The 25,312-nt window shown below is 37.8% G+C and overlaps 1 protein-coding gene across 1 annotated transcript; it reads left to right on the top strand.

Annotated features, from left to right (window-relative positions):
* The first annotated feature begins 823 nt into the window (after nucleotides 1–823).
* On the top strand, nucleotides 824–21,896 carry glrbb (glycine receptor, beta b). The gene is made up of 9 exons (XM_062425831.1): nucleotides 824–945; nucleotides 3,428–3,534; nucleotides 4,858–4,925; nucleotides 10,864–11,090; nucleotides 12,618–12,700; nucleotides 13,204–13,344; nucleotides 15,834–15,986; nucleotides 18,727–19,019; nucleotides 21,603–21,896. The coding sequence occupies exons 1-9, from the start codon at nucleotides 824–826 to the stop codon at nucleotides 21,894–21,896; spliced, it is 1,488 nt and encodes a 495-aa protein (XP_062281815.1).
* The last annotated feature ends 3,416 nt before the right edge of the window (nucleotides 21,897–25,312 follow it).

The raw sequence follows: 25,312 nt of genomic DNA, 5'->3' as shown, positions 1-25,312 counted from the left end.
GGGAATGAATCACACAGGTACTATAGCTGCTAGCTGATTAATAGCCCTTATCAAGCAATGCAAAAAATGCACTGACTGCTCGTAGAACTGTTCATTTGTACATGTATAGTTGTGTTAGCATTAGATCGGAATTGGATTTTCTATCAAAAAGATGTATGATAAACACATAGCAGCATATTATCTTCTACATTTTAGTATTTGTGGTGTTAGAGGTGACTGAATGCCACACCTCTCACACTGTAGATCAAATCAAATGATACCATTTATAAATATCATGATACACAAGCGTTGAAAGAGCAATGGGAATCTACAACTACATGCAAAACAACAGCCTCTTGCCTGCTGGCTCTTAACTGAAGAATAAGGTATTTCACATAAAAATAGATTTCAGCCATCGTGTAGAGGTCACATTCAACTGAAGAGTCCTGAATGACCATCGTTATTCAGGTGCATTACTCCACTGATTGGATTTATGCTTTAACTTGTTGTACTTGATTAAACCATGTGAGATTGATTAATTTACGTTTTAGACATGTACTGTATGTGACAGGAATCCAGAACAAATGAGAATGCATCACATCAAGCGCGTAAGAGCCAAAGTCACAGTATTTAGGAAATAGATTAAGTACTCGTAAGTGCGGTTTTATTACCTTCTTCCTTTGTCACGTGTGAAAATAAATGCTGAGATGTGTTAACTCTGAAAGAAAACAATTCAGTTTGAATTGTTCAATTGCACGCTATTAAGCTTGAGTAATTTCGGATGGCTTCTTCTCTTTATTTAAACTGTTTATTTATATGCTCCACAGGCTCAACGTGCACCAGAATGGGCATTAAGAAGCTTGCCCTCTTTCTCTTGGTTCTCTGTCTCTGTCTAGAGGGAGGATCTGCCAAAGAAAAAGGAACAAAGAAGGGAAAAAAGAAAGGGAAGCAGGTTTACTGTCCATCGTAAGTATAGAGTAAACAACACCCAGGGCTGTCTGTCGGAGTTATTACAGTGACACAACATGATGATGTGATGAATTAATTTCACTTTACAGTGTCAGGGTTGCTCTCGGCTCAAAATATATGAGTTTTGTGTAAAAAGGTTATTTCCGCAGTTTAGTGTTATTCTTTCATAAAGCTGTACTACTCACAAGAGATACATTAAAGTAGGAACGGTCAAAATTGATGCTGTAGACAGTAAGACATCCTGAATACATTTCTCATAATGCAGCCAATAACACATTTTCATTCATTGGTGACTGGGACCAAGATGGTGCCCTGTTTATTCCTATGAAAGCTGCTCAGTGGACGCACATGCCAAAATCTTTCTTCAGGCTGTTGAGGTCCGTTCCGCATCAGTGGAGTCCTTCTTTGTCCAAGCAGATAGCGAGCATAAGTGTTACAGACTTCTGGCCATGCTGCCTGACTTCTTGCAGGCTCCATACAGACATGAATGGCATACAATCATTTAAAGATATAGTCCTTCTAGACTTCTTAATAGGACAGATGGAATTTCCATCATATAGTTTCTGAGTTTGTCTGATGTTTTGAACATTTCTGAATATTTTCATAGCCAGTGTATCTCACATGATCCTCAAAACAGAGTGACCACTGCATCAGAATTTCCTCACAGCCCTGGGACACTGGTAACTCAGGTTTTCGGTTATAAATTTGTAGTTTTCAAGCCCAAGTTGAGATAACCCTGATGCAATCACTTGCATTATTTTCCTGCACAGCCACAGAAGACATTATACAACGTTTTCATGTAGTATTTCCAATATGTATTCAGTAAAAAGATTAACTAAAATAATCTTGTCTGTTTTTGTTTATTTTGGATCAAACTCCCCAGTACCTTATTTGACCAGATTGTATCTCTTGCTTTACCAATGAAATGAATAGCAAACACTGAACACTTACAATCTGACATGTTTTAAAATGCTACATCTTTTTTGAACAACACTGATTACTATCTTGGTCATTGCTAAGCACTTCTTTACTTACTCTTTGCCTGCTGGCTGCAGCTGTCTGATAGCAAATATCACTGTGAAGAAGTGTGAGATTAATGAATAAGGTTTCAGGGAAGTTGTTGGGTCATGAATAGACTAAAGAAGTAAATACTTTACATTTCTCATGACCAGAATGAGCATCAGTATGTCCTGACGTGCCTTTGGACTGTCCATTAGCTCTCTGTATTGGAAAGCTGCACCCACTGCTTCCTTAAATGGTAACAAATGTCTTGACAATGAGACTTCTTGAAATGAGCGAGAAACTGTTTGATGTAGTCCCAGTATTGGCAAGTGTAAGCTGTATGACATATCTCGTGTTTAGTGCTGCAGATGCCTTTGTGGATCAAGGGAACCACTTGGTTCCAGTTTAGCTGTTGTGCTGGAGGTTGTCAGAACGGTCTGTTAAAAGAGAGAAAAAAAGGGGTTTAGGGGATGGGAATTATGTGTTTCACTTTGATCAAGGGAACCGCAGAACGTACACACACTGCACAGCATTCCTGTGGAGCACTTTAACTCGTCCTCAGTGCATGATAAGGTTTACATAATGATATGTAAAGTGCTTTAAGAAGGGGAAATTCTTTGGCAGGAGAATTCATTGCCACCCACAGGGAGGCTTTAAGTTTCTCCTTTCTCTCCTGCCAGATCCTGTTCTCCCCTTCCTCCTTTCTGTCCCATTGTTTTTTCATCAGTCAACCTCAGAAAACAAATGCTGTTTGACATAACGCATTTGAGAGTCGCCACTTTCTATTATGGTGGTCATTTTCAGTAGACAGCTGTTTTTTGCTATTTTGCAGGTTGATTGAGGAGGAAAATTTCATTTTGGTTTCAAGAAAATGTAGAAATACATCAAATATATACTGAATGTCTTGACAAAATCATTTATACTCATACCCACACAGAATGATTGACTGAATTCTTTCAAATATTTTTTTTCCAAGGCAAGTAAAAATAAATCTGGTGAAAATTGGGTGAATTAATAGTAACTCAGCCAATACTGATATTTGAGGCTAATCTACAATGTTGAACATTAATTATAAACATTAAACATTACCTGCATGTTTGTATTGTTACTGTGAGCATGATAGCATACAGATGTTAGCAATTGTAATGCTTAGTACATTTTTGCTGGTATTTAGTCAGAACTAGCTTAATTGTCATTGAAGGTGGAACAAATCTCTATCATCTATCTGCATCCTTCCCAGTCAGGTTCTGGAAACATCTTAGAATAGCACCACATCATATCTTTACTAACATTGCCTGGGTGGTCCAAATCCTAAAAGCTAATTTAATCCCTAACTGGTAGCTCTCTCAAGTTATAGTTTAATCAAAGAGTATACAGAGTAGAAATGGGTGTGCTGTGAATCTGCACTGTTCATCTATCAGGAATTTGATCTGTTAATGTAATCGTGCCTAAGATTCCCTGTCTTCTTTGTTTGCAGACAGCTGTCATCTGAGGATCTGGCCCGAGTCCCTGAAAATTCAACCAGTAACATCTTGAACAGGTTACTGATCACTTATGATCCCAGAATAAGGCCCAACTTCAAAGGCAAGTCTGTTTCTCTCTTCATCTGTTTCTGCCTATTTTTTAATTTACATTTTTGCAGTGGTGGTGTCATGCTAATTACAGAAACAAATATAGTTTTAATATGTATCTCTAGAATCTGGTGCTGGAACAGGTATCTGCATAAATGGGGCTTGAGACATTAATTAAAATGTATTCCCTCCATGCACTTGCATATATCACATACTGTACTATAACATGGTTGCGGTAGGCTGATGTTCTTGGCTTGACTGTCTTTTCTCAAAGTCAGTTCAACATTTTTATTGATTTATGCACACATGCTGTTTTGTGACTTAAGACAGACACAAATCTTAATAAAAACAAGATAAAATGTGAATTTTCATGGAATTTTTGGCGCAGGAAATTATGTTTCACATTCCATTAATCTTATTACTTGAGTTTAAGCATAAACATTAAAAGTCAGTCACCGAAAAGCAAATCTCTGCCTCTAACATCTGTCACTTCGGTGCCCACCAAGTATCCATCTTAACAGTGTTTACAGTGTACTGTAAATGTCACACTGTAGGGGAGTACCAGCCTCCAGTCTCACAGAAACTGCAATAAAAATAACAAAGAGGTGACTGGTTGCCTCTACGTCTGCCTGATGGTCTTACCAGTCTTCAGGTGGATGGATGATAGTTTCCATCCACTCGGCAGCAATAGAAGTATCTGGGACTCAGGGTTTGATGTGTTGTCTGACTGCCTGTGACTGGTCCAGTGGCCAAACATCTGCTCTTGATTTCAGGGTGGGCTGAAAGTTCCCCATCCATTAACATCTATGTCATGATCTCCTAAACTGCGCCTTGTGCATCACTCCACGCAGGTCTATAAAAGAGAGCTGAGAATTTTAAGCTAATGCTAAAAGTGAATATTAATTGTTTGTTGTTTGCTTGGTTTCATTGCTGCATGGAAGATGTGCGCTATATGTGCCTCCATATTATGTTTACTCATTTTCTGAATTGCTTGAGATAATTTATGCTCTAGTAAACACCTTAAAGGAAATCATTTATTCAAAGCAGGTTGAGAAGACTGTATTCATGGAATTAGTTTATGTAAAAGGCGTTGAGTGAGATGGCAGTATATATATGTGTACAGCATTAGCTTAGCGGAGGGATAGGATGATCTTAAGAGAGCATTTGAAATACTTTGTAAAGTTCATAAAGTCTTTCACAAATCTTGATCAGTAATGAAATGTATTTAATCACCAAGAACAATATGTATTAATACAGAAATAAAGACGTTTTTACTTCAGTCTCATTGCACAGTGGACTCTATACTAATATCTATTTTTCCTCCTTTTAAATCCAGGAATTCCTGTGGAGGACAGAGTGAACATTTTCATCAACAGCTTTGGTTCAATCCAAGAAACAACTATGGTAAGCATTCACTCCAATTCCATTTCAGCCTGACAGTATTGATAATCAATATTTCTGCCAATCAGGAGCAGTGGATCATGGCAGGAAAGTGCTTTATCCCACAAATTTGAGGAAGAATGCGTGAGCATGTTTTCTAGACGGTATCAGATCATTTAGCAGTGAATCATTATGAAGACTGGGGGTTTTCATGCCTCATTTATCTGATGGCTTAATTGCTGATAAAGAAGTGCAGTTTGAATGTTAATGAACAGATTAAACTCAAGGACAGTGCTGGGTCGACTCTTGATCACTTAGGAAACAATAAAGGGAACATTCCTGAAGGTTCCTAATAAGGTTTTTCTTACCGGTGTGTTTTAAGTTAAAGCTGCTGGGAGGAGTCAATAAACATTTATAGTCTCTTATAGTCACTCTAATCATGTGACAAGGTAACTCTAATAAAGTGAGAGACTGAATCAAGACTTGACTTGATTCTACCTCTACAAACTCTCATAATCTGCACAGTTTTACAGGTTGTTATTTGGAGAGTTTTATAGTTTAAACTCCTTAACTCACTGAAAAAAAAAATACTGGAAAGTAAAGATTTCCTCATGTCATCTCCCACAAATCATGCAGGCTCTTGCTCCAGGAGGAAAGTATTTGTTTCATCAAGCCTGATCTTTTTTACTTTACAACAGGTTGAAAATCTTCCCTTTAATTACATTGAAATTAAAGCACCAAGACCAGACACACCTAATAACTAACTAACTAAAGTGAACTTAGCTGCAGGAGACCACTATTTGCTTTCTCCTTCCAAATGCAAGTGTCACTAAAAAAACAACAACACTGTGGTAGTTGTGGTGTACACTGTTGCCATGGCAACAGGGGTTGCCTAACTTTAAGGACTGATTTTAACCAACAACTTTTCAAGTGATCATTTCAACCTAAACCATGACCTCTAACCAAGTGATTTATGTACCTAAATCTGACCATATCTTAGCCACATAATTGTCACATCATAAAACATTATTTATTATTTATTTAACAGTGATTTTTGGTTTTAGAAAGCACAGACAAATTACGTTGTCCTGTCGATTACTACTGATAGAGGCACCATATTATAAAATGCTCCTAACATACACGTGTGTACTTTTCACACCTAGGCGAGAAAATGTGACACTGACACGGTGGACCGGTGGGTATAAATACTGTATCACTGGTGTGATACTGGGTTACTGTTGCAGCTGAGGTACAATTCATTTTCTGATTTTTGAACAATTTAATTTTTGTCATAAAATATACTGCCAATTTCAGTCTTCACAGTAACTTAAAGTGCCCAAAAGTTTCAACTTGTTCTCCCACAGTCCTTTTTTGGTTTTGGACAGTGTCTCAGTCCAAAGTAGTGATCAATACCATACAGTACTTCACTTCAAGAGAGTGTAAGGAAAGCCTTAGCTTTTGTATTCTGAAGTTTGAGCCGCATGAAAATCTGCTCTGGAATGACGTTTTTTGGCTTCAGATCAGTAGAGTCTGTTCTCTTATAAAATCCACCACTGGAGGTGGAGGCATTCACACAAGGATTAATTATTGACTTATTAGGATGATACATGGTGAAAGTGGAAAATCTCTTAAATTCAAGGTATATGGGGTAGTGGGAAAGAACTGATTTAAACAAAAAAGTAGAAGAAGAAGAGAAAAGAAATAAGTCAAAGGCAATGTAATGAAAGAGCAGGAATAGGTGGAGACAGGATGAATGAATGTAGAGGTGAGATGGAAAAAGAAAAGTGGCTAAAGATGTTAGGAGCAAAGGGAAGAAACAATACTGAGATGGAGTAAGAGAAGGGGAGAAAGAGGAAGATAAATACATAAGCTGAAAGAAGAGTTGGGATATGAAAAAAGGAGACATAAGAGGAGAAAGATGAAAGAAGGTTTCAGAGAAGAGTGAGAAGGATACATAGAAAAGAGACAGTGAAAGGTGGAAAAAGTCCAACAGGATAAAGTTAGAGAAAAGAGCAAAATCAGTGAAGAGTGCAAATGATGAATGAGTAAAGCTGCATGATGGAGAAATGGCGAACAGGTAAGAGCCATGACAGAGACAGAAAAAAGAGAGATGAGACACTCCCAGGTGGCAGCTTCTGTCTTCCTATCCCCCTGGACGACCTATGAAAGACAGAAAGAGAATGAAAGTAAGCGATTCAAGGAGGAGAAAGACAGCTGGCCACCTCTCCCCCTCAATTTATCACACTGTGGGGTATCTGATCTCAAGAAACCCTCTCTCATCATTTACACCTCCCCCAGACAAACACTGTCACGCATCCACTGTAGTTAATAGATCTATTTTCACTTTATGATTGTATTCATCAGGAGAAGGATGACTAACTTGATGTTGTGCGATGATAAGAAATGCATCTGTGTTTTCCTGTGCAAGTTTTTCTTGTTGATGATAGTAAACAGTTGTGTTAAATCTCACTGGAATCTAATGCAATACTGGCAGCATGATGGTGAGCCTAAGGGAAGATGTATTTTCTTGTCTGGTTTTTAGAAAGGTGAAGGTGTGGGAATTGGCCTGTGTCTCTGTCAGACAGAAAAGAGCCAGCAGTAGCTGTTTGTGCTGTCGCTTGAGGACTAGCTGGACGCTGGAATCTGAAATTAGGTTGTACAGGAATGATGGCTTGCCTTCCAAAATGAGATATCAACAATTTGACCACTGCTCTCATTAAAAATATTTATTCTGGCTTATGGCTGAATTTATAAACAACACTAAGACATCTGTGTATAAACGTTTTTTTTTTGTAATTGTTTGTGTTATTCCATAATGCATTTATAACAGTGAAGAAGAAAGCCTTTCACATAGTTTACTAAGTTTAACTAAGGTTATGCATGTGCAACAATAAATTACATAGATTGGCCATGCATTGCTTGAGATTCATCTTTCAATCATGTCTGCATTTCACCAGGACAATAATCATTTGTCACAGTCAGTGGCAAAAAAAAGGGAGTCGCACAGGTATTCAATATTGCAAAAGTCAATTTAATCAAAACAAAGTAGTCCGAATTAACAGAAAACATCAGATAAGTAGGGTTAGTCTGTGAAATCAGTCATGTAGGGAATGGGTAAGTGCGCGTGTGCTGTGTGGGTGTTGTAAGTAATGCAGGAGCATGTCAGAGAAACTGGACTGGCAGCTTCTCAAGCTTATATATGGGGCACACAGAGCCCAGGTGTGTCCCATCATGCTGATCAGTGTACCAGCTAATCAGGAACCTGCCCCTGCAGACAGAACACAGCAGTTACAAGAGCAGCAAAGAAGATCAGTGCATATCAGTGCATTTAAGTTGTTTTGTACAATGTATCTTGCATGTATCCAGGATGATATTTGGTTTATTATAAGATATATAGTATATTGAACTATTGCACAATACTGTGCTTAGCTTTTTGGATTTCCATGAAAGGTAAAAATGGCCTTGAGAGTTCAAATAATTCCTCCGGGTTTAGAATTTTTGTTGGATTAGTCACTTTAGGATAGTTTTGATGGTACAAACATCTGTAGAAGAGGAGAATTTGGCTTAGTGTATGTGTTGTTTTGGTCCCCAGGCAGGATTTTAGTGTGAAAAATGTCTTACTGTCTAAACAGTAGAAAGGAAGAAAGGAGGAAAGATTCCAACTCTAATGTTCGTAGTGTTACTGTGTATGTAAAGAAATACACAGACAGTCCATTTGGTTTGCAGGTCCATGGTTTAGATGAAGATACCCAAGTGCTGGAAAAAAGAAAATCACATAACCAATGTACTTTCATTAAGAACAGATGTTCTATATAACTGCATTCAGGTCAGTTGGCTGTCTCTAAGTATGACACTTGGCAGTGACTGAAATATTTTCCAGTTAGAATATATTTTGTCAGCAAACCAGGGGAAACGTAGTAAAAGAAACAGGTATTATGCCAAAATTGGCTCCCTCTGTGTAGTTGTAGCTAAAATATGTGATAATAATAATGTTGACATGTTGACAAAACACTTATGTAAAAGAATAGCCAGTGAGCATGGATCATTGAGTTTTTTGTTTTTATTTGTTATTTTCCATTTTGCCTCAGTAGATCAGTTACAGTAGAAATACTGACTGGAAACAAAAACGTGACTACCAAGGTGATTACCAAAGTTGGAAGTGTAGATCATGACAGAATAGAGAAGAATGAAAGCTCTAAAATGATGAAGGTAGTTTCTTGAGCATCACACTTTGACAAACCCCTCACAATTTACTAATGATTTAAACCATACCATAAGGTACACCAGAAACAGTTTCAAGATATTATTTTTGTTTCATTCACATGAACCAGCAGTCAGTGAGACTCTACCACAGACATACTATAACAGATGTGTAACGGTCATGGAAGTAAGAGGCAATGCAGTCGGACTTAGGTCAGCAGATGTTACTGGAATTTATGCTCCACTATGTTTGGACACCTCATCCATTCCGTTTAATGTGAGTTTCTTTGCACTGGAAGACTTATTGACCAGACTTTGGCTTCTGAACACAGTTGTGTTAAGGGAACTCCTTCGACTTTACTCACCAAAGTCTGTTTACAGCTTTTTTGGAGACCTACTGCATTTGGGGATTTGGGGTTAGGAAGAGGTGAGCTTACCAGACCTTAATAGACCATTGCTCATCTCTGTTTAAGGCTAGTGCCTCAAGGCTACATTAGCTGTTACTTGCATGACACACTTCAATTTGTGCAGTTGATTAAATTGTGGATAATGTAGGCACCAGGTTTTGACAAGGAATAAGAATATGTAGAATAAGAAAGATAATATATCTGATTCTGCTTGGTTTTTATCCTTTAAAAAATCTGACTATCAGGAGTCAGACAATATATTACAAGTGCAATGTGAAATCAGTAGAGTGCTCTTTTAAATAGGAGCAATAACTGACACATAAGAGTACTCCAGTTCCATTATTTGCATTGTTATAGTTGAAAAGTACATCCTCCGTGTACATGTTCTGTCTCTTATGTCAGTGGTGATGGTGGGTAGTGGGGGTGGTGGTGGGGTCATGGTCTATAATGGGTCCTACCGGTGATGTAGGACCCATTATTCTCAGTATATGAGAAAATGCAGTCATTTTAAATATTTAAACAGAACATTAATGATGCATGAAAATACAGACGATTAAGCGAAGACAGATTTAGCAGACACAAGGTTCTTGCATTAAAAAAAATAAATAAAAAAGGGAAACTGAAATCATCAAAACTGTGAATAATGAAGTGATGGAAGGTAGAAGCTAAACATGGAAACACCAAAAACACACTCACACATACAGCTGGTATTTTGGCAGCTTTATTTGACACATCATCCATCTTCACTTTCAGCATTAATAGTCTCTCCTAACACCTGGTCCCAGAACAGCTTGAGGGACACAATCAAAACAGGCACAAAAAAAGTCTGAAGGCCCCAAAGACTTTCCCACTTTCCCACCAACATCAGTGTAGATGTTTCACATATAGGTTCGTTATTGAGGTATTTGCCGTATCATATGTTGCTGTATTGATAACATTTGACCCTTCGACTGTGCAGTTCCCCGCATGTTGACTTTCTTAAATGTATCTGTCATGAGTATTTTCAGTGCAGCTGTTGAATTTCACTCAGCACCTTGAAGTGGTCTGGATGTTTGCATTGAGCAACTCAAAAGGTTAATCTGTCAATACCTTTGAACTTCCATACGTTGAAAAAAGTGAATGAAATGTGTTAAAACAGGAGAAGACATGTATTAACAAGGGAAAGGCGTAAGCTAAAAGTAAAGACAAATGTTCACATTAATCTTGCATTGTTGACTCCACAACAAAGCATTAGTATTCAAGAAGCATCCCAAATGTGTTGTGGGTAAAAACATATACTCACTTTGTGTCCTGCAGTATCAATACGACACAAAACATTTACCATGTTTGTCCTTGTCTGGCATTGAATCTAACAGGATTACAGAGTCAACATCTTCTTGCGGCAGCGCTGGAATGACCCCAGGCTGAAGCTGCCACAGGACTTCAAGTCTGATTCTCTCACTGTTGATCCCAAGATGTTTAAATGTCTCTGGAAACCTGACCTGTTCTTCGCAAATGAAAAGAGTGCCAACTTTCATGACGTTACTCAAGAAAACATTCTCCTTTTCATCTTCCGTAACGGAGATGTCCTCATCAGTATGAGGTAATAATTGTTCATTTTCTTTCTCCATTGTCTTCCCTAATTGATCATTTTCAGAATGTTTGGGTTGTGTAAGTAGCACATAATAATCAAAGGGGACATACTATGCTTTTTGTGATTTATTTTTGTTTAGTTTACCTTTTATGATGTTGGATGTCTATGTCAAAGTTTAAAAAATAGCTATAGGTGAACATATGTAACCTCTTTGGCTATCCATAGGCTTTGTTGCTAAGGTTGATATCTGTCTAATCAAAACAGAGTGGGCTCATCAGGAGGAGGACCTTAAAGAGAAAGGAACTAAAAAAGGCTGCATAAAAGGAGTTTTTTGAATTGTAAATCATGATATTCCAGTCGAGCCCCTTAATATAAATATAGACCTGGAAATGCACACGGTACATGCCCTTTAAAAGTTTAATGAAATATGCGCCCAAAGTAAGGTTGTTTCAGCAGTGATTCAGTTGCTCCAGAAAAATGTAACCTCACCTTTAGAACGTCTGATGTCTAATAAAAAAGAAAGCTATAAACCGCACACTTTATTATAGAGAAACAATTGACTTATCAGGGCTGAGGAGGTGGGATTGGGAATGGTAATGGCATCTCCCTACATAGCTAGATACATTTATGAAATATAGCTTCAAAAAATGTTGGCGAGTGTAGATAAGGTTGACACAGTTGCACAAGTTGTTTTTAGTTCATTTACTGAAAAAAGCAACTCTTTAATGAACATATTTCTTTGATATATATATATACCAAAACTTCTATGTCAACTGAGAATGATGTTGGTTGAACGGATCACTCACTCAAACCACTCATTACTGACCGATAAGGGTAAAACAAAACTAAAAGCCCCTGTCTGAAAAAAATACTTTGAAAATGTCAGGCTGAAAGAATGAAACCAAATGAAAGAAAAAGGCTGCTCAGTCTGAATATTACCAGGCTTCATAAAAGTTATTTTCAGACAAAAATGTGAAAGTTATATCTAAAATTAAATACAAGTGTGAATAATACCAAAGAAACACATTATAATGATTTTTCCTTTGCTTTAATGGATTATTAACTGGGAACCCTAAAGTGTTAAATTAAAAATAGTTTATTTGTAGTTTTAATGCACCCCAAATGGTCAATGATTATTTTAATCCTGTTAGTTAGGAAGTTAGGGAAAGTTAGGGTAAGCTTTTTCTTTGTTTGCAATGATTCCTTCTTTTTTATGTCCAGTCACAGATAATTATGATCATGATGTAACAGGTTCAATGCAAATTTTTGGATATACAACTGTACTGTTGTGTTAGGTTTCAGATATAAACCTTGTGATGTGTCTGCAATTTTGAGCGTATCATTGTTTATCCTGTCCGCATTCAGTATAAGAGAAACAGGCGTAATATTGGAAAATATGAAATCGCCAGGCAATATTATTGTCATGGAAACAAGGTGCTTTTATGAGTGTAAGTCGGTAAAAACAACAAGGATATAAATACATTTTAAAAAACAAACAAAGAAACTGAAAAGAGAATTTTCCTCTTCCCCATCCAGGTTGTCCGTCACCCTGTCTTGCCCACTGGACCTGACACTGTTCCCTATGGACACACAGAGGTGTAAAATGCAACTTGAAAGCTGTGAGTTTCCTGAAATGACATCACCTTAAAACACCTCATCAGTTAACACATCCTCTTGTTGGTGTTTGGGCGATTCGGTATTGATGAGTTGGGAATATATTCAGTCTTTTTTTAAGGTTGTTGTTTTGGGGTAAATAGGTGCTTTTTGCTTGTGTTTAGAAGCCAATTTTACTTTGATAAGTGGAATAAATCATCATATTTTATGGTTGTGAAAGTCTCACGGCTAATTGAGCGTGTCTGTGATTATTGCATCTTGTTTACATAGCAGTTTAGACCAAATATGCAAATAACCTCAAGCCATTTCCCTCCAATATACCAAACTCAACTGCGGAGTCGTAAAGCTTTCTGCATTTATTATTGCATTTTCATTATATTTTTGTGCTCTGAATGTATTCTTGTTTGTGTTATGGACATATACTGTATGTGTATGCATTACACAACTACTAACTAATTGTGGTTTAAACACTGTATTTGGTTAACTTTTGTGTGTCTCGTTCATCCAGTTGGCTACACCACAGATGACCTGCAGTTCATGTGGCAGACAGGAGACCCAGTGCAAATGGATGCCATTGCTCTGCCACAGTTTGATATCAGACAAGAAGACATTGATTATGGAAACTGCACCAAATTCTATGCGGCAACAGGTATTGTCATAGTTAAAAAGTCAAATTTCCTTCGGTTTTCTCAAGAAGCAAGTTACAGTTTTAGCAAGTCCGAGTTTTAGATTTTTAATAATTTAATAACTCAGCTTTGACGTCAACTACAATGTCTCAACAAAGTTTTGATATCAGATTTAATGTTTGATGTTCACCTTTGTTTTTTTTGTTTTTTTCATATTTTCACAATTTTAAGTTTCTTTTGTCCGTAATGACATCTTGGAAATTGCTCAAGAGGTGGTGATTGGGCACATTGAATTGATCATGATTTTGTTTGGTAATTATTGTACATTAACTTTCATAGACCTTCTGTTTGAATTTGGGTGGTAATGGATTGGTTTGCTGCTGGCTGGAGTCCTCATGCTGGTGGTGTGATAGGCTTAACGTGTTATAAGTTCCCAGTCAATGATATCAAGCAAGGATGATGGGTCTTTTTGTGAAGGTAAGTACTGTTGATTGAAAGATGAAATCTCTCATATCCTTGGCAGCTGCTAGCAGTTTGCAATTGGACATTCTTATCTGACCAAAGATATGTGATGTTTTATTCTGGCAAAGTCAGAAAGATTATTTTTGTTGTCCTGCTTACAATATGTTAAAGATGGGCAGTGGGGGTTTTTTCTTCTTTTTGTAATATGAAAATGTGCAATCTTTTAACGAAAAGATGTGTATGTGCTGTGAACTGTGGGAGATGTGAAGTAAAATCACAGAGTGAAACGTCTTAATTAAAGTCCAGAAAAACAGCTAGAATAAAACATAACTGATAGTGGAAACACTGAATTTATATATTGACACTGACTGATGTGACATGTGGGTAATTCTGACCTTATTTTGGTCATATCTTGGCCAATATCTGATCTGCTCACTAAGGTTAGCATCTGTGCTGATACCACTGAGGTGAAGGGACCAGTGTATTCCTATTTATATTTATGGTGAAGTTTAGGCAATCCTCAGTAAGGCTAGTGTAGGATTTTACATGTTTAAATAAAAACATGAATACAAGAGATAACACATGAAATACAACTTTTAAAAAGTATGTTTCATTTTTGCCTATGTTAAACATTTAAATATGGTTCAAGTTGAAGTCTAATGTATGCACCTGTCCAAACTGTCTTGTAGTTACTTCTCTGATGTCTTATTCTTTGATTATTGAGAAGCACATCTCACTTTTTGTACTGTAAAATACTCAATATCGTGCGGCTACGCAGTCATTTCATAGCTTATGGGTAGAGGTAGGTGTACAATAACACACAGACTCCTCTATGGTATGTTGCACCGTCTAACATATTTGGTGTTTTCCCAGGATGCTGACAAGGCTAAAAATACTCAATTTTCCTATAATAAAAATGAAGAAAAACCACAAGAAAGATCCCAATACTGAACAATACACATAATTGGACCAATGCGAATACAAAACAACACTTGCAATGAAATGGAAAATCTCTATCAGCCAACAGAGCTGGTATGACCTCAGTGCTCTCACACATGGGAGGCACACTGCTGGCAATGAGTCAGCCTTTTAACAGGTTGCTATGGCAACCTGGCAAGACACAAAGATCACTTCTGTGTACGATTGGTTTAAGCCTGTTCTGCGACACAGGCAGCCCTTATATGCTGTGTAAAACTCACCCAGAGATCCCTGGGCTGGTCAAATATTACTGCAGCCCATCTACTCCCCCATGCCATTGGACCTACCGACCAGCCTCAAAGGGCAGAAACACAATACTGCTGTAGGAGGCCTGCAGTGTATAGATGTTTATTCCATACCAGTTTAAGCAGAACTAATGGAGACAGATGGATTGTTTAAAATTGATCATTTATGTGTAGAAATCTATGTGGTACTGTTAAGAGGAATAATCTGCCTTGCTGTCAAAAGACAGGTCTAGATCCTCTACATAGTTGGCACGTTATCAAGAGGTTGCAGTATGTTTTGGGGTGCGCCCTTAGTGCGTAAATAGGTCTTAACTAAACTAAAGTAGCTGTAATGTTGTTAAAGTCCTTAACCATATTGACCTCTTGTTTTGTCTACTACCAATGGTGCACACAGCTGTGTTTTGCTCTGTGCTTGGGAAAAAGGAGGCCAATCAGATAGAGGACTTAACTTGGCTTCTGTCAATCCTTTCCTCTAAATGCTTAATGTGGATTTAATAGACCAAGTCAGTATTGGGCCATTTCTTCCACCTGCTGTTTTCCCATTTAGACACTTGATCCTCATACGGTTAGTTCAAATTTCTAGAGTGAATAAGTCATAACGGTCCAAATGGATGAAGATGGTCTGAATGCACCATTAATTTTGGTCTCTATAAGGCTAGACTGTCTCATCAGGGGAGGAGGTACCTGGCCTTAGATGATCCTAGAGGATCCAGAAGTGGGACACATCTACCTTGTGTATGATGTCAGTATTTTGTCCTGCCTGACATACTGTGTTTCCATGTGTGGTTATTTAACTATGTTTGACCATTGTTTCTTTTGGGATGCAGGGTACTACACATGCGTGGAGGTTACCTTCACCCTAAGGCGACAGGTCGGTTTCTACATGATGGGAGTTTACGCCCCCACGCTGCTCATTGTGGTCCTCTCCTGGCTGTCCTTCTGGATCAACCCTGATGCGAGTGCCGCAAGGGTCCCTTTAGGTAAGGTCTTATTTTGAGTCTATTGATTCTGTCTGCCATCTTCCACTGACATTTACCAACACAAAGGATCTATAAATATCTGCTGTGCTGTTCAACCAGAATGAGGACATGGTTGGACGTTGTATCAAAAATGGGAATGGGTGACAGTTTTTTATTGAGGTAATTAGATATGAAGGATTTAAAATTGTGTAGAGCAAATAGAAACATGTCTGAAAGATTTGTATTTATTTAGGGATCACTGACATTATGACCCCACTCATCTCCAGCATGACATCATCAATCACTTTGACACCATGGAGGACGTTATCTATCAAGCATGAGCCTATGTCCAGTATTGTTCTGTACATCATAAATCACTGAAAACAGTTGTAATTGACAGATTGAACACACAGCATCGGTGCATATGCTGTGCAATAATTGTAGTTTTTGTTGATTTGTCCTTGTAAAGGATTTGTTTATTTGTGTCTACCAAGATAAAACCAAGGCTCATAGGTTTTAGTTCTTCATGCCTGTCCCGGGTCTTCCAACTTATCAAGTCACATTGAATTACCTACATGGCTAAAAATCTAAAATATTGCCCCACCTGATTTCATTTTCTAACCTAACACTCATTTTTCTAGTCTGCCTATTGAGCACTGTTTAGCCATATACACAGATTTCCACAGGCATCGTAAATTAGATTTTCCAGGATGTCTTCTGAACTAAAATCAAGTTTAAAACATGCAGGATATAAAGCTGAGCTGATACTAGGAGCCAAGTACAAGCTCTTGAGTTTCTGATAAATGCTTATAGTAATGAGTTTGGGCAAAAAGGTCTGTTCAGAAAACAGAAAGAACCAGGAGACACTAGCCTGCCAGCGAGGCACACCTGATCCCTATTAACCCAATTAATGAAGGGATGTTCTGGGCCACATGAGGAGCAGTGCTGTCTCTACAAACCAGGGTTGCACACAATTTGCCTATACCCTGAAGCGGAACCAGTTAGATTACTAGACTGAGCCCTGAGGGGTACAAGAGGACGGCTCAGTATTGGTGCTCAATGTTTTGTGTGTTTCTGTTTACTTGCTGAATAAATCACTGGCAAGATCCATCTCGAATGTCACTCTACCTTAATGTTACCACATTCCCAGCATTCACCATTTGTTTGCCACTTTTTTGAATATCATAATTTCTATCATACTAGCTATCAAACATAGTATTGGAGCTACAGTATGTGCCAAAATAAGATACTTTCTAACTGACTAACTGGAGATTTCTGATAAATACGAAAAAATAATGCATTTTGTAGTCATTTGTTTTTGATTAATTATAAAGACAATAAGTTTGATTCCTTGATGGTTTAACATCAGATTTTAAAAGTGGCATATGTTTTCAAGAAAAACAACACTTTAAGTTGTGAAATCATACATACAAACACACATACTAGACACTTTTGTACAATTTTCTAATATAGCTCCTCTGAAACACATTTATTTTCAACATTTTTAACAAATACCACCAAGAAAAGGTTTATTACATTTATTTAGCTCCAGTTTTACATTGTCCATCATATTGTTTACTTTTACAGGAATAAAAGTCACTATGGCTTCCAATCCTACTATATTTGTCTTTATATATTTTAGCACGTTCCCATACAACCATGCTAACACTGCATATAGTGGAATTAAGACAAGATTTTAACAACACAGACAAAGTTTGTGTTTGCTACAAATATGTCCAATCCACCTCCTACTTTTCCTTTCCTTTCATAATTCAGCGTGTGTGATATATAAATGTCACCTATTTGCAGTATTGCACGGCCATCGTGTGTGTGTAGGACTGCATGGGTACGATAATCCATTGTTATCCCACTCCAGACATCCACTACCTCCTTTTCTCCATCCTCCCTCCAGTTGTTTATCACCACTTTCATCCCATCATCACTCCAACTCCTTCTGGAAGCCTCCTGTGACTTCTCTCTAAATGGGATCAGTCCAGGTCAGTCAACACCCAGGTGTGGGACTATTCTCATTTACAGCTCTGTGTGGGTGTGTGTCTTTTGAGCTTTTATGTGTGTGTGTGTGTGCCCATGTACATATATGTTTTTTATGTGTACTCACTGTGTTTCTTTCCACAAATGGAGTCTGCACAAATGTAAATTGGTTTACGATTACATTATAGAAATACCTTATGTTTCTATGTGTGACACAAAGGACAAGCAGAGCTGTTGTATCGCCATGTTTAATGTTTCTCTCTGTTAAATAATGGTTGGGCTACCATTATGGCATTGCTCCCTTTCAAAGGTTCTTTAAATCCAATGAGGAAAGAGAAGTTTGATTAGAAACGCTGAACCCTCTTTGAACTCTTCCTTGATGAGTGACCATAATGAGGGCGGAAAGTGAAACCCATCGGTCATTCCAATGTATTTATTGTCTCTCTGAAGAAGCATTACATTAATGGAAGGGAAGTGATGCCCATTAATGGTGGTTAGAATACCCTCCTAACAGTCGGTGTAATTGTTTTTGCTCCTGCCTGAAAGAATTGCTGTTGGGGAGGGGTTTGTCTCTAACCTGCAATCCTGATGGTTATCAGAGCTGATTAAAAAAACAAATAATAAAAGAGGTAAAGGAACAATCATGAATCCCAATTTTGCCAATTTTAGCTTGTAATGTACGCAGGCAAATGTATTGTATTGCTTTTACATCTAACTCCCTGTCACTTTTTCTGACTGACAAGGTTACTTGTCTTTCCTCTCCTTGTAGGCATCCTCTCTGTGCTCTCTCTGTCCTCTGAGTGCACCTCCTTGGCTTCAGAGTTGCCAAAGGTGTCCTACGTCAAGGCCATCGACATCTGGCTCATCGCTTGCCTGCTGTTTGGTTTCGCCTCGCTGGTGGAGTATGCTGTGGTTCAAGTGATGCTAAACAGTCCAAAGCGCATCGAAGCTGAGAAGGCCAAAATGGCAGCGAAGGACAAAGCTATGGGAAAGAGCCCTACTGCTAAGAACAACACGGTCAACGGGACTGGAGGGACGCCGCTTCATGTCAGCACCTTACATGTCAGTGCATCTGGTTTGACAACTTGAGTGTGTTTGTGTGTGTTTGTGTTTGTCTGTGTTCAGTGATCACAGGAGTTACTGGATGAGTGAAAACTTTAAGCTATCTGATTATCCTTTTAATGAATTAATCACCACATGTAGCTTTCTGTAAAGTACATTCTGCACCACCGGTCTGTTATCTCACATCTCATAATGGCATTTGAATATAAATAGCTCTTTAACTATCTAATCAGTCATCTCTGTCCTGTCCCCTTGAATTTATTTGTAATTTAACCCTTAGCCCTGATTGACACATTTTGAACCAAAAATACCACAGCTTTCTCTCAGAGATAGAGTATCAGTATCTCTCTGAATGTTAAGAATGTACATACACCATAGACACACTGCTGAAATCAGAGGAATTTACTTTCAGGCATAGCAGCATCAAGGGTAAACATTATACATCTTGAAAAAGAGAAATGGCAATTAAAAGTGCTCTGCTTGCATCACTTACCAACACTTTGTTGCTGTCATATCAGTAATTTAAACCTCTGGCTGCATCTTATTTACTTTAAGGCAAAGCATTACCTGGACTGGCCCTGATCTCAAGAGTGTACATATAAATGTAATGGTGTAGATCATTACAACCTTTATCATTACATGCTCTATTCAAATGAATAGCTACTAGCCGAGGGCACATCGACACACTTACCTAATCTTGTTATTCCTAAATCTGATTCTTGAACAGTGGTGTGTGCAAATAAACACATAATAGGAAACAGCCAGCACTTTTAAAAGATAATTAATGATAAGACGTGACATGTGAAGAAGTGTCAGCCTCCATAGAGTTTCTTCATCCGGATTAACCCTGCAGACTCTCAAAATCAGTAAATGTGTAATGCAGTGTGACCACTTGGTTGATTTAACAACAAACTGTATGCATAGACATTAGTGGGACATTTAAAGGTAGACTGGGTGCCTGAAATTGCTTCCTCCTGTTTGGCGCTCCTCCTGCTGGTGGCGCCCTAGCTTGTCTATGCCTAACAAAGCCCTGCGTAAAGATCTGATCTAAATGTAAAACAGGGGAATCCAATCATTAAAAATTGGCACTGTATCTAACATACACACAGCTTAGTCGGGACTCAAGTTTGACACTCACATGAACATGAGGCATGCAGTATGTGGTATGGTCTTCCAATTGTACGCCTAATTGAAATTAATTTACCTCCGAGTCTACGTTAGTCCAGACCACATTTGGTTTGAGAGGATTACATTATTCCATTGAGGTTTAATGGGTTTCCTTGTCAAAACCAAATCAAAATAATGAAGCTTTAATGAGCTTAATGACTTCAGTGAGTAAGCATCCATAGTCTGATTAGATCCTGTTCACCCTGCAGGCCTTCAGGGAAGCTGATGAAAGGGATTTTTTGGATGACATCAAACTACATCCTTTTGCAGATTGTTTTTCATAAGCACATGTTGTCCGCTGAGATTGCACATAGAGGTTGTAGAGGGGTTTCAGGACCCCAGAAGAGAGCAGCCATATTAGGAAACATTTTGGAGCTCAAAGTAAGTCTAATTTTGGATCCGAAACGTCCTTCTTTTTTCTCTTAAAATAACAGTAGTTTTGATTTACTTAGCATGGGTTCTGTCCAAACTTCAGGATCAAACAGCTACTTTCCTGCATTTAAAAGTGTAGTCTGTTTTCTTTTGAGTGCAGCTATCCCATTCAGCAGCCTCATTGAAATGCTTATCTCAGTTTAGAAGAAACTTACCTGCAGTGTGGATGTGATGTGTAAGAGATATCATAGCTATTGTATACATACATGACACTTTTTATGAGTCTGTCAAAAAAAAACAGGAGTCAGAAAATATGGCACATTCAGTTGTTTTTACTAATCAGGAATGTTTCCACATGATGATTTTTGCAGTTTGGTCATCAAGCTCTATATCAAGTTATGTATTCATCTATACATACAACATACAAACAATACATATGTACACAACCGACACACAGAGATGTAAAGAGGGAGGACAGAAGGTAGTGGATGTGATATCCTGAATGAATGCCAACATGTCTGTTCTATTCTTGCATGTAGGATAGTGTTGTTACCAACCAAAACAGGTTTTTTAGGTGATTTAAAGATACAGCACTTTTCCACAAGTTGCATGTGTAAACTGGAATAATTGATTCACTTTTAGAACTGTTTGTGTGATTAACTCTATGGAGATAAAATGAGAACAGAAGATTTTGTCAGATGGAATTTGGATAGTGACAGGGAAGACTTTGTGGTTGAAATGTATAATGTGTCACGCATCCTTTGATTGTTTGCATTTTTGCATTTAATAATTTTATATGACAAATTTCAGGTTTTTGTAGCTCCAGAAAGCACTGTATGTCTATTCAATTATTATTTTTTAAATTTGTGAGACTCTTGATCCTCTTATATGTAATGTTGGTCCTTCTGCTCAGTTGGTCAATTTTAAACAAGCAGTGCTGTCACACCATAGTTTTATCTTGGCTCTTATGTTCTCGATACAATGCTGCAGAATTTAACAACCAGTTAACCTGTTTTTTTCATCATGTTGCTCTCGTGCATCCAGGTGGCAGAGACTCGCTGTAAGAAGGTGTGCACCTCTAAATCAGATCTACGGACCAACGACTTCAGCATCGTGGGCTCGCTCCCGCGGGACTTTGAACTGTCGAACTTTGACTGCTACGGGAAGCCCATTGACACTAGCCGCGGTCACGGCAAATCCCAGGCCAAGAACAAGAAACCTCCTCCTCCCAAACCCGTCATACCATCTGCTGCCAAAAGAGTCGACCTGTACGCCCGAGCCCTCTTCCCTTTCACCTTCCTCTTCTTTAATGTTATTTATTGGTCCGTATATTTGTGATTATCTTGAAATCATCTTCTATCTTCAGCACCTCACTCCACGCTCACGAGTGCTTTATTGATCAGATCACATGAAAGGTTGGAAATTAACATTGAGAAATATGAAACTTACTCAGGCCAAAATGATTGCTGAGATGAAGGTCAAAACCACTATGTATTATTACTATTATTATTACATTTATCTTTACATAAAAATAGCTAAGTATCATTCATCTGTGTATTAAATAATGATTAAATCTTTATCTTTCATTACCTAAAATTGGAGCCCAACCAATACAGGAATTTTTGGGCTGATGCAGGTACTGATATTAGGGAGTAAAAACCTTCTGATATCGATATGTTGGCCGATATTCTTCATATATATATATATATAAATATATAAGCAAATGTTTACACTTTGGACAAAGATATATATAGGCGAATATCAGACAGTTTATATGCAGATATCAATATATCTGTTACAGGCCAATGTCGGCCAATAATATCAGCTGACCAATATATCAGTTGGGCTCTACCTAAAATGGATATATTGCATCTTGTATTGAAATATTTTATTTATTGATAATGGTACTTGAAAGGGTAATACAGGATTGCAGATGTAACGTTTGTGATGAATGGTGTGTAAACAAATCCACAAAGACTGAATGCACAACAACCAAGCAGAAAATGCACAGAAGTATAAAAGAGCATTTGTAAATTGATATTTTATTTTTTATTTTTTTTGCCCTTGCTGAGTGGGAGTTTACCCACAAATTAAATGACTTAAAGCTGTTTATTTAAGTTTCAATGCAAAGTGTAACATTGTAATTACCTAGCATGTTAAAAAATGCATGTATATTGAGATCAAATATAAATATAAAAGTATTTATTAGATTTTATGATTCTTATGATTTGCTCTTGAGAAGATACTGTAGGTGGATATGTCGAACACTCTGCTCCTGACTAGATGGTCATGTAACACTGCCACTCCTTCAACAACTGTAATGTTTTATACTTTCCACCTGTAGTGTTTGTAAATGGGTCACTAGTAAGCTGTGACCATGTGTTTGTGAAATTTACAAGCAAAGAAAAAATAAATAATGAAATTACTTTTCACTATGTCATGTGATTAAAAATGAACACACTGGTTTGAATTCTTAATTCTTGAATTCTTCTTCACTGTATGTTATTTTTTGTGTGACCGTAAATGGTAAGAACTTTGAGGCTTAGATTCGCATCCAAACCTGCAACTTCTTTTACCATGTATCAGCATTTTTGTACCTGTAGAGACTTACAATAGGGACAAAAATGTCTGTATTTCCAGCCCCCCTCCCCTTTTGCTCTGCCAGCATGTATCCTGCGCATCACACAACAACACAGCTGTTTCTTCCAGTGAGGCTTGACCTCTCCTAATCTGCCAAACCAGCCATCTATTATTCATGCAAACCTGTTTGGAAAATGACCCCTGACTATCATTGCGAGACTTCTCATATGAAATCTGTCTCCAGCTTAATGAAGCAAGATAGATGCTGACCTTATGTCACGACAGCAGGGTCATGTTAATGAAGTTTGAGGCAAATTGACTCTGGATTGCTCATGTAAAGGACAGCAAAATAGCCATTGCTGGAATCTTTCCTTTCTTTTTTCTTTGTCTTTTTTTGTGCACAAAACATTTTCTCAGTGGCTGCCATGGTTACAGGCATGGGAAATGTTTTTCTTTGTCTGTCACTATGAGAACAAGCCTGTAAAAGAGAATGAGATTCAGACAGAGACAACTCATATTTAATGCAACTAAAAAGCCTCTAAAATCACAGATAAATAAGTTTTTCTTTGGTTTATGGAATATGTATTTATTTGTAGATATGATTGTCTGATTTGAAGGCTCATTTCAACTCTGCTCGCATCTGAAATGAGAGAGATTCTGCATTGCAGTGCCCTCCGATGGAGAGATCTATATTTGTTTATTGTACAGTAATGAGGAAATCAAATGCTCTCATGAGACAAAAGAAAAAAACAGGCATCATGCCAGGTTTTGTGTAAAGTGTAATAATGGTACTGCCAAAAAAAAGGAGGCTGATCATTTAATGCTAAAATACAAGAATGCACAAATGATTATGAAAGGGTTTCAGTTGGTTAGAAAACACAATTATTATGCCTATTCAGTGCAACTACATTAAATTATTAATATCAGTGAGTGACAAATTCTGAATATTTGGTGTGTTAGCTATTTGCTATCAATTTCTTTAAATCTATTTGACACTTTAAATATCAGGTGTTGAGATGAGGCCGTCTGCAACAAGTATGACAAAAGCAGACAACCTTACAGTAAGTATTAGATTAAAATGCTAGGAAACAGTATCACAGAGTGAAATGAGTGAGACTATATCAACAGGGCAGTAGATGTATCTAATACAACCTCTGTCACTGCTGTGACTCATGTGTGTGTGTGTGTGTGTGTGTGTGTGTATGTGTGCAGGCTCCAACACTCCCAGCACCCTGCTAGTAGCACAGCGCAGTAACCTATATCACACAGGGTGCTTTCTAATCCAACATGACCTCTCACCAGGCAGCCACCCAGGCCACCAAAGGAAACCACCATGACAGTCAGGCAATGATTAGTGGTGGAACAGTGGGGGAGGAGGCCATAGGTCTTATTGGAAGCTCATTTAGTGTGAACAAGGCTTTCACACATCAGTGTTGTGATTTCACAATATCTTCCTTGCCAAAAAGTAATACGAATGTTGTTTGTATCAAAATAAATAACATTACTACCACTGCTCAATAAGTATATAATATATAATAGTTTTTTAATTAATTTATTAGATTATAGCTACATGACACCTGTCATCATTAGCATCATGGACTTATAGTTCTTCAGCTCTCTGTGTGTTTGCTTGTTTTCTTGCTGTCCTATTTGTGTTATCTCATGAAAGATTTTTCACGGTTTTATCTGAAAGCTGAGACATAATAGGCTATTTCCCGAATGTCACAGTGGATTTCAGGTCAGCCACAATTTTCCAATCTCTCACAGGCACTGTGGCTGCTTGGTGACAGTTTTTCGGCATCAAAATTGAAAAGTGGAAGTCTTGAAAGTATGGAAGATGCCATTTCCTGTTATAAGTCAAGGTGGTGAGAAGCTCAGTTCCAGCCAGACTGAACCAATCTGTAAAATATCCATTACTTTGGATCCCATCATTAGGGTTAGTTCTGCCTAAACTGGTGAAAAGACAGTGACGAGAGACGGAGAAATTAAATAGTGAAGGTGAAATAACATCAGGTCTGAAATGCCTGATGGTGGAGGGAACAGGGGAGAGGAGAAGGAAAAAATTAAGAAATGAAAGAGGTGGCTGAAGAACAATAAAGCTAGACACTGTGCAACTTTCTGATCAGACTGTCCTGTCTTCAACAAGACTTGAAAAAAACATTTTACTGTTTTTT

This window comes from Scomber scombrus, chromosome 9 (assembly GCF_963691925.1).
Source record: "Scomber scombrus chromosome 9, fScoSco1.1, whole genome shotgun sequence".
Lineage (NCBI taxonomy): Eukaryota > Metazoa > Chordata > Actinopteri > Scombriformes > Scombridae > Scomber > Scomber scombrus.
The sequence above is the reverse complement of the archived record's forward strand: the minus strand, read 5'-3'. Positions and strand labels throughout refer to the sequence as shown.

Bases quoted from the DNA above. Each gene is read 5' to 3' on its own strand.
- glrbb (XM_062425831.1), top strand. From the start codon at position 824: ATGGGCATTAAGAAGCTTGCCCTCTTTCTCTTGGTTCTCTGTCTCTGT. The intron at 3,535-4,857 runs GCAAGTCTGTTT...TTTTAAATCCAG, and splicing joins AATAAGGCCCAACTTCAAAG to GAATTCCTGTGGAGGACAGA. The intron at 15,987-18,726 runs GTAAGGTCTTAT...CTCTCCTTGTAG, and splicing joins TGCCGCAAGGGTCCCTTTAG to GCATCCTCTCTGTGCTCTCT.